The 9431-nt window shown below is 54.8% G+C and overlaps 1 protein-coding gene across 1 annotated transcript; it reads left to right on the forward strand.

Annotated features, from left to right (window-relative positions):
* Nucleotides 1-2865: 2865 nt before the first annotated feature.
* On the forward strand, nucleotides 2866-6832 carry CD79A (CD79a molecule; the record flags this gene model as incomplete). The annotated part of the gene is made up of 5 exons (XM_080703118.1): nucleotides 2866-2941; nucleotides 5025-5318; nucleotides 5540-5658; nucleotides 6525-6590; nucleotides 6719-6832. 5 exons carry the CDS (start codon nucleotides 2866-2868, stop codon nucleotides 6830-6832), a joined length of 669 nt encoding a protein of 222 aa, XP_080559244.1.
* Nucleotides 6833-9431: the final 2599 nt, after the last annotated feature.

The raw sequence follows: 9431 nt of genomic DNA on the forward strand, positions 1-9431 counted from the left end.
CCAGGTACGGTGGTGTGCGCTTGTAATCTCAGTACTTGGGAGGCTGTGACAGGAGGGTTGTAGGTTTGTGGCCAGCCTCAGCTACTTAGGCCCTGTTCAAAATAAATAAGCCTGGGGCCAGGTGTGGTGGCGCATGCTTGTAACTGCAGCATTTGGGAGGCTGAGACAGAAGGATCACAGATTCGAGGACAGTCTCAGCTACTTACGCCCTTTGCAACTCAGACCCTGTCTCAAAGAATAAAAAGTAGGGCTGGAGGTGGAGCTCGGAGGTAGAATGCCCTGGGTTCCATCTCCGGTACCACAAAAAATAAGGCTGGAGTTGGGACTCAGAGGTATAATGCCCCTGGCTTCAATCCTCAATTTTGCAAAGAAAAGAAAAGCGGGGGGGGGGGGGGTGTGCAGGGAGGGGAACAGACATGATGCTAGTACTGGGGAGGCTGAGTCAGGAGGATTCCAGATTTGTGGCCAACCTCAGCTACTTAAAACCTCTGCAACTTAATGAGACCCTGTTTCAAAATAAAGAATAAAAAATAAGACGAGCTGGGCGTTGTAGCGCACACTTGTAATCCCCGAGCTTGGGAGGCGGAGCCAGGAGGATTGCGCTGGTTTGGAGCCAGCCTTGCTGGCCTGAGACCCTGTTTCCAAATAAAAAAATACAAAACAGGTCTGGGAGTGTAGCCCGGAGGTAGAAGGACTTCCAGGAACCCCAGTACCACCAAGAATAATAAGACTGGGGATTTAGCTCAGGCGTAGAATACCCCTTCCCAGTACCACGAAAGTAAATAGGACTGGAAGTGTAGCTCAACAAATGCCCCTGGGTTCAATTCGAGAAAGAAAGAAGAGAAAGAAAGGCAATAAAACCAAGGCTGCCAGAGCCCTCTGTGAGCCCTTCTCTAGTCCCAGCCTTATTTGCCCGAGAGGTAACCCCCTTAGAACCTGGGCATTTGTCACCTGGGTTGGTCTAAATGTCCAGAGACAGCACGCAATGTTATTCGGCTTTGCTTTCTGAAAACAACTCAACCACATCAAGCTACACTATGTTTTTTCTTATTGTGTTATTTCTGAGACATACATATATATGGAGAGAGAGACTTTGTATGTGTGTGGCACCAGGGTCATTCTACCTCTGAGCTACATCCTAGCCTTGTTTATGTTGAAACAGGGTCTCACTAGGTTAAATGAGTCTCACTGGCCGGGCGTGGTGGCGCACGCTTGTAATCCCTGCACTTGCGAGGCTGAAACAGGAGGATCACACAGGTTCGAAGCCAGCCTCAGCTACTTAGGCTCTCAGCAGCTTAGTGAGACCCTGTTTTCAAATAAAGTATAAAATAGGTCTGGGAGTATAGCCCAGAGGTAGAAAAGCCCATTGGTTCCACCCCCAGTACCACCAAAAAGTAAAAAATGAAAATAAATAAAACAGGTTCTCACTAAGTAGCTGAGGCTGGCTGGGAGCCTGTGATCCTCCTGTCTCAGCCTCCCAAGTACTAGGATTACAAGCGTGCAGCACCACACCCAGCAGCCCTCTGCAACTTAATAAGACCCTGTTTCAAAATAAAAATAAAGCCAGAGCCAGGTGTTGTGGCACATGCTTGTAATCCCAGGACTTGGAAGGCTGAGACAGGAGGATCGCAGTTTTTGGATAGCCTCAGCTACTTAGTTAGGCCCCTGAGTTCAGTCCTCAGTAATTAATTATTTAATATAAAGCCGGGCTTGGTGGTTTACAATTGCAATCTCAGTACTAGGGAGTACTGAAGCAGAAAGATCACAGCTTCATAGCCAGCCTCAGCTACTTGGGCCCTACAACTTGGTGAGATCCTGTTTCGAAATAAAGAATAAAAATAGGGCAGGGGTGTAGCTCAGAAGTAGAATGTCCCTGTGTTCAATCTCCAGTATCACAAATAAATAAAAATTTTAAAAAAGAGGGCTGAGGGTGGCCGGGCGTGGTGGCGCACGCTTGTAATCCTCATGCTTGGGAGGCTGAGACAGGAGGATTGCACAGGTTTGAAGCCAGCCTCAGCTACTTAGTGAGGCTCTCAGCAACTTAGTGAGACCCTGTTTCCAGAATAAAATATTAAAAAAAAGGTCTGGGAGTATAGCCCAGAGGTAGAAAGCCTCTGGGTTCCACCCACAGTACCACCAAAAAAAAAAGAGGGCTGAGGGTGTGGTTCAGAAGTAGACTATCCTGGATTTAATCCCTGGTACCACAGTAAATGCGTGCACACACACACACACACACACACACACACACACACACACACACACAGCAAAGCTCAGAAGAGAGAGGTGGTGCCTAGTTACCCATGTAGTAGACTGAAGGTCAGCCTCTTATTTACTCCTCTTGAGTACTGAAAGTGACTAACATTGGCTAAGCACCTACTATGGACCAGGGGAAACTGCTGAGAGAGAGAGAAAGAGAAAGAGGGAGGGAGGGAGAGGGGGGAGAGAGAGAGAGAGAGAGAGAGAGAGAGAGAGAGAGAGAGAGAGAGAGAGAGAGAAGACGAAATATGACTAAGGTCAAAGCACAGGGCAAAAGCCGATCTCAGGAACCACCACGCAGACCTGCCAGTGGACACAGAACTCTGGCCCCTGCAGGCTTCTTTCCTAAGACCCACCCGTGATGAGCCAGGCCTTGAACCAGCCTCTTCCCCACTCAAGCAGCTGTGTCTCCAGAGAATTGTGGCCACCACAGGTGCAGGGGGCGGTCCCTCTCCACTCTGGCCTGAAGCTTACCAACGGGCTTACTAGCATGAAGACCAGTGGAGCCCATCTCCTGCAGGGCTGAGCAGGAAGTGGGGCGGGACTCGGGGTAGAACCTGGCACCCCAGGACATCCGCAATCCCAGACTAACCTCCGCATTAGGAGAAAATGCCTGGGGGTCCAGGAGTCCTCCCAGTTCTGCATGTCACCTTCTTCCTCTTCTTGTTGTCCGCAGCCTGCCTGGGTACGTGGCCAAAGGGCAAGTGTTTGGGGGGTGGGGTGGAGGGAAGGGTGCTGTGTGCAAAAGGAGTCAGAAATTAGGGAGCTGGGGAAGGACCTTACAGAAATTCTGTCTGTCAGTTTGACCATCCTGAGCTGTGACAAGGTATGGCTGGAGGAGGCTCAGCAAAGTGGACAGGCCCTCTTAGCCTCATGGAGGGAAGGAGGACTTAGAGAGCCACCCCTTTTGTCCCCAAAGGTCAAAGTAGGGAACTGAGATGGCTTTTTTTTAAATTTTGTACTGAGGTTGAACCCAGGGATGCTCTACCTCTGAGCTACACCCCCAGCCCTATTTTTTTTGTGTGTGTGTGGTACTGGGGGTGGAACCCAGAGGCTTCCTACCTCTGGGCTATAATCCCAGACCTATTTTTTATATTTTATTTGGAAACAGGGTCTTGCTAAGTTGATGAGAGCCTCACTGACTTCAAACCTGTGCAATCCTTCTGTCTCAGCCTCCTAAGCGTGGGGATTACAAGCGTGTGCCACCATGCCCGGCTCCCCAGCCCTATTTTGTATGTATGTATGTATGTATGTATGTATGTATGTATGTATGCGGTACTAGGGATGGAACCCAGGGGCATTCTACCTCCAAGCTACACTCCAGCCCTATTTTTTATTATTTTTTTTTGGGGGGGTCTAAGGAATGGAACCCAGGGGCATTCGACCTCTGAGCTACACCCTCTGTCCTATTTTTTTATTCTTTATTTTGAAACAGGGTCTCCTTGAGTTTCAAAGGGCCTCACTAAGTAGCTGAGGCTGTCCGCAAATTCCCTATCCTCCCATCTCAGCCTCCCAAATGCTGGGATTACAAGTGTGTGCCACCACGCCCAGCTTGGAGCTCACAGCCTTCTAAGTTGTGAGCCTGAGAAAGTTGTTCAGCTTCTTTCTCCACCTCTGACCTCCTCAATTCCTCACCTCTGTCCTCCTCCTACCTCCAGAAGAGGGGGACCCTTGTGAGCTGGCCTGGGGAGGATGAGCGCTGGGGCTTTCTAGAGGAGCCCAGAGTACACACCGTGGCCACAGGGCCACCACCTCCCTCTGAGACAGGTCAGTCTCCACCCTGCTGAGCCTCCTCTCCTAACCCTAGCCCAGACTGAGAGCTAAATTCTCTCCTTGCTCTTTTTTTTTTTTTTTTTTTTTTTTAATGTGGTATTGGGGATAGAACCCAGGGGCATTCTACCTCCGAGCTACATCCCTATTTTTTATTCATTATTTTGAAACAGGGTCTCACTGAGTTGCAAAGGGCCTCACTAAGTAGTAGCTGAGGCTGGCTACAAACCACAATCCTCCTGTCTCGGTCTCCCAAGTACTGGGATTACAAGCATGTGTCACCAAGCCCAGCTTTCCCCTCACTCTTAGATTGACACATGCAAGTTACAAAGAATGAGGGACAGCCTTATGGAGCTGGGAAGCTGAGCCCCAGGACCACCCCTAATGATACTGGGCAACCCCCTGCCTGCCCTGGGCCTCAGTCGCCTCCCCCCCTCCGGTGACCATGGGTCCTCCTACTAAGGAGTTTGTGATGGTTATACAAGGTAAAGTGCCAGGAGCAGAGATGGCTTGAGATGGGAATGTAGACAGACTGGAAGGTCTTCAGAAATGGGGAGCTGCCTGACCCAACTCTAGGACAAGTAGGTAGGAGCTCTAGGTGCCAAGAAACCAAACATGTAAAAGCCAGAGTTCACTGGGGCCAAAACACATGGTGGGTGTGCGGGAGAGGCAGGAGCCCCTCCTCCAGGGTGTTGAAGTTCCTCCCCAAGAGCAACCTCACAGCCAGGTGTGGTGGTGCACACCTGTCATCTCAGTTCTTGAGAAACTGAGACGGGAGGATCGTGGGTTCGAGGACAGCCTCATCAGTTTAGCCAGATCCTCAGCAACTTAGCGAGACTCCGTTCCAAAATAAAAAATATAAAAGGCTGGGGTTGCAGCTCAGAGTTAGAATGCAAAGTGATGCCACTCTCCCCTCATCGTACCCAGGAGCACTGGAGCAGCAGGGCCAGGGCTGGGGCCCATCAGCCCTGGCCCCTGATCCACCCACTTCTCCGCAGGTCCTCTGTGCCAGGCCCTGTGGGTGCACAGGGGCCCGCCGTCGATGACAGTGAGTCTGGGGGACGAGGCCCGCCTCCAGTGCTTGCACAGTGGCAGCAATCCCAACATCACATGGTTCGTCACCTTGCAGGGCAACCACTTGTGGCCCCCTAAGCATCTGGGTTCAGGCCAGGGTCCCAAGGGCGAGTGGATCATCCAGAATGCGAACAAGAGCCACAGGGGCGTGTACAGGTGCCAAGTGAAAGAAGGTGGAATAACCAAGAACTCCTGCGGCACTTACCTCCGCGTGCGTGGTGAGTAGCTTGGGCCCTGCCCCCAGACCCTCTGCTCCAGCCTGGATACCACCTTCCTCCTCTGTGCTATGGGCACAGAGCCAGTGACCTCACTGTGGGCGCGGCCCCCGCTGTATACACTGGCCGATGTTCTCATCTGCAGGGCAGGGGCATCAGGGGGGCACGACTGGGAGGCTGGGGCGGCAGGAGGTGCCAGGGCTCTGAGCAGCACCCTCTCACAGAACCGCTCCCCAGACCCTTCCTGGAAATGGGAGAGGGCACCAAGAACCGCATCATCACGGCGGAGGGGATCATCCTGCTGTTCTGCGCAGTGGTGCCGGGGACCCTGCTGCTGTTCAGAGTGAGCCCCTGGGGACCCCTGGGCTGAGGCTCCCATGCCCACTGGCCTTTTCCAGAATGAGGTCCCCCATCCCTGCCTAAAACTTGGGAGAATGAAAGTGCCCACCTCTCAGGGGAAACGGGTTAAATGAACTAATTCAATGCACAATGAGCCGGGCGAGGTGGCACACACTTGTAATCCCAGCATTCGGGAGGCTGAGACAGGAGGATCGCAGTTCATAGACAGCCTCAGCTACTTAGTGAGGCCCTCTGCAACTCAGTGAGAGCCTGTTTCAAAGTAAATAATCAAAAATAGGGGATAGGGGTGTAGCTTGTAGGTAGAATGCCCCTGGGTTCCGTCCCCAGTACCACACACACACACACACACACAAAACCCAACAACCAACAAAACATACAATGCACAGTGATAGTGGGCCAGAGGGAGGGCTGGCCTCACTGTATCCCCCACTGTGTCTCCACTGTGTCCCCACTGTCCCCCTCTAGAAAGGGTCTCACTAGCCCTTCTAGGGTGTCTCTTGCTTCTCCCGCCCACACCCAGGAGTACAGTCCCCTGCAGATATAGCCAAGACAGGATGGAGGAGGGCTGGTGTCCTCCCAGAGTCATGGTCCCCTCCTTGGCTACACAGTCACTATTATTATTTACTATTTTTGTTGTGATCAATCATGGAGGATAATAAGGAAGTGGAGACAATCAAAAGGGCACTCATCTTTGAAACCCAAGAGACCGTTCACATTCCTCATATGTGGCCATGGGCATGTCCCTTACGCTTTCTGGAGAAACACGCACTGGCATTCAGGAGGGTCTGAAAAAGTGTTCAACTTCTGCTCATTGATGCTTCTCCAACCCGACCCTCCCAAACCCCACAGAAGCGCTGGCAGAACGAGAAGTTTGGGGTGACCCAGGATGACTATGAAGATGAAAATCTCTATGAGGTGAGCCGGGGGTGGTGATGAGGTAGGACAGGTGCAGTGGGGGTTGTACATGGGTCCCTCCCTGGGGTTGGTTGGGGGCAGCAACCCCAGGCCTTGGGCACTGATGCCTCTGCCCTGTGTCCCACCAGGGCCTCAACCTCGACGACTGCTCCATGTATGAGGACATCTCCCGGGGCCTCCAGGGCACCTACCAGGATGTGGGTAGCCTCCACATTGGAGATGTCCAGCTGGAGAAGCCGTGACCACACCGCCACCCCTCCAGGGTACCAGCTCCAGCTTCTCCTCTGGAATGTCTCTCCTCTTCCCTGAGAGCTTCTGGAGTTCTTGCCTCCCTTGGAATGCCCCACTCTTTCCTCCAGACTGCCCCCCCCCAGGACTCGTCCCTCCCCCCTGTCTTTCCCAGGCTCCCTCCCAGTAGGTAATGAGCCTTTAATTGCCTCCTCTAGGGGAGCAATCGCTGCAGCCTCGTTAGTGTCACCCCCTCCTCCCCATCCGTCATGGCCACTTAGTGATAATAAATCCTTCCCAACTGCAGACCTTGGCAGGAGTCATGGATCTCCTGAGGATAATCCTCCCTCCTTCCCTAGGATCCAGGAGTCCAGGACCAAGCCCCCTTCTCCCTCAGACTCAGGATTCTTGTGTGTGTGTGTGTGTGGGGGTAGGGATAGTGGGGATTGAACCCTCCCCCCTTTAAGTCAGGGTCCTCTTAGGTTTCTGAGAGTCTCCCTAGTTGCTGAGGCTGTCCTGGAACCTGCAATCCTCCTGTCTCAGCCTCCCAAGTACTGGGGTTACAGATGTGGGCCACTTTTCTCATACCCAGGATCCTGGGCCCAAGCCATCTTGGGTCTACTTCCCACACCTGGGACCTGAAGTGTCTGGAAGTGTCCGGAAGTGTCCCCTCCCCCAAGCCGGAAGTGTCTCGGGAAAGTCCCCAGCTCAACTGAAGGTCTGGTTTGGCCTCCTCCAGTCCCTAAACAAAGTGGGGAAATGGGAGGGGTATTGTGACTACCAGTTTTTGTTTGTTTGTTTGTTTGTTTTTCGGGTCTGGAGATGGAACCCAGGGCATTCGACCTCCAAGCTACACCCCCTGCCCTATTTTTTATTTGTTTTGAAACCAGGTCTCACTGAGTTGCAGAGGGCCTCACTAAGTAGCTGAGGCTGTCCGCGAACCGAGATAACAGTTTTTTATGTGTATTTAGGCTTTAAGCCCTTGAAACACAAGGGCCCATCTTTGGGGGCTAGTGTCGACTTCCCCCGCGGTAGAATTTGCAGAGGTATTTTGAGTTTGTGACTCTAACTTGGGGATGGTGGGGAAACCCAGGGGGTAGTGACAGGCGCATGATTTCAGTCACTGAGATAGGAAGGGAAGATGAAGAGACGGGAAATCCACGAGACAGATACTCGGCGGCAGAGACGAGGAAGAGCCACGGAAGGAAGGGGTCCACCTAACTGGACCTGGAGGGTGACCTTAAGACTGGAGAGAGCCGGCTGAGGTGGGATGCAGACAGATGAGAGGGGCGGGGGAGGAACAGGGGAGCAGCGAGGCCAGGGAGGGAGAAACCACCAGAGAGGGAGTCAGGTCGGAGACTGGGGGAGCGGGCACAAAGGGGACCACGCCCAGGGAGGCCAAGAAAGAGGAAGCGCAAAGGCGCACGGAGACCGCGCGGGGACGGGGCGGGCGAGAGGCGAGGATGCGAGGACCGCGGAGCCCGACGGCGTGGGCGGGGCGGGCCGGAGGGCGGGATCAGGTCCGAAGGGCGGGGTGGGGCCGGAGGGTGGGGCGGACCTGAGGGCGGGGCCAGAGGGCGGGGTCAGGGCCGGAGGGCGGGGCGGACCCGAGGGCGGGGCCGGAGGGCGGGGTCAGGTCCGAAGGGCGGGGTGGGGCCGGAGGGTGGGGCGGGCCGGAGGGCGGGGTCAGGACCGGAGGGCGGGGTCAGGACCGGAGGGCGGGGCGGACCTGAAGGCGGGGCCGGAGGGCGGGGTCAGGGCCGGAGGGCCGGGCGGGGCGGGCGGGCGCACAGAGGGGGAAGGAAGCGGAGGTGCCGGGCGGGCGCGGGGCGCGGGCAGGAAGCGGGGAGGGGCGCCGGGCGGGGGCCTCCGGAAAAACGCCCTGACTTCCTGCCCCGCCACAGCCAGGAAGCGGGAGCGGGGACTCCGGGCCGGGATCGCCGAGCCCGACCTCGGGCGCCGTGCCGGTCGCCTCCCCGCGCGGACTCCAGGTACACCGTCGCAGCCCCGCCCGGCCTCCCCCCTCCGCTGCGAGGGGAAGCGGGAGGAGCGGGGAGGGAGCTGGGCCGCTCCTGCCGCCGAGGGGCCTCTTTCGAGCCCCGCCGAGCCAGCGGCCGCCCCTCCGGGCCCTCAGTTTTCCCAGCTGTCAAAGGGGGCAGAGAAAGAGCACTACATTTGCCAAGTGCCCAGTAGGTGGGGATGAAGGGTGCGAGCTGCAGTTGAGGCTCCCAACTCTTAAGTGGAGGAAGAGGAGCACACCCATTGTACGGATGAGGAAACTGAGGCCTGGAGAGCCGCACCGACTTGTGCCAGCGACACTTTGTGAGACCATGTTCAGTTGGAGTTTGATCTCGAAGTTGCCTCCCGCTAAGCTCCATCCTCCATCCCTGCATGCTTTAGGGTCACCCAAAAAGAAAAACAGCAGGAACTCTTTGGGCCTCTCTGAAGCTGAGAGTTGCAGAGCGCGTTTGAAAGCGCTTTCGGGAAGCTCTTCTCTGGGTCGTTAATTATATACCCTGGGAGATGGGAGTAGGGAAAAGTGCTGGAAACTTCGCAGCGCACAGATGGGAAGACTGAGACCTGAGACAAGTAATTGCTTTTTGCATGTTACTC

Source organism: Muscardinus avellanarius (genome assembly GCF_963383645.1).
Source record: "Muscardinus avellanarius genome assembly, chromosome: 10".
Taxonomy (NCBI): Eukaryota; Metazoa; Chordata; class Mammalia; order Rodentia; family Gliridae; genus Muscardinus; species Muscardinus avellanarius.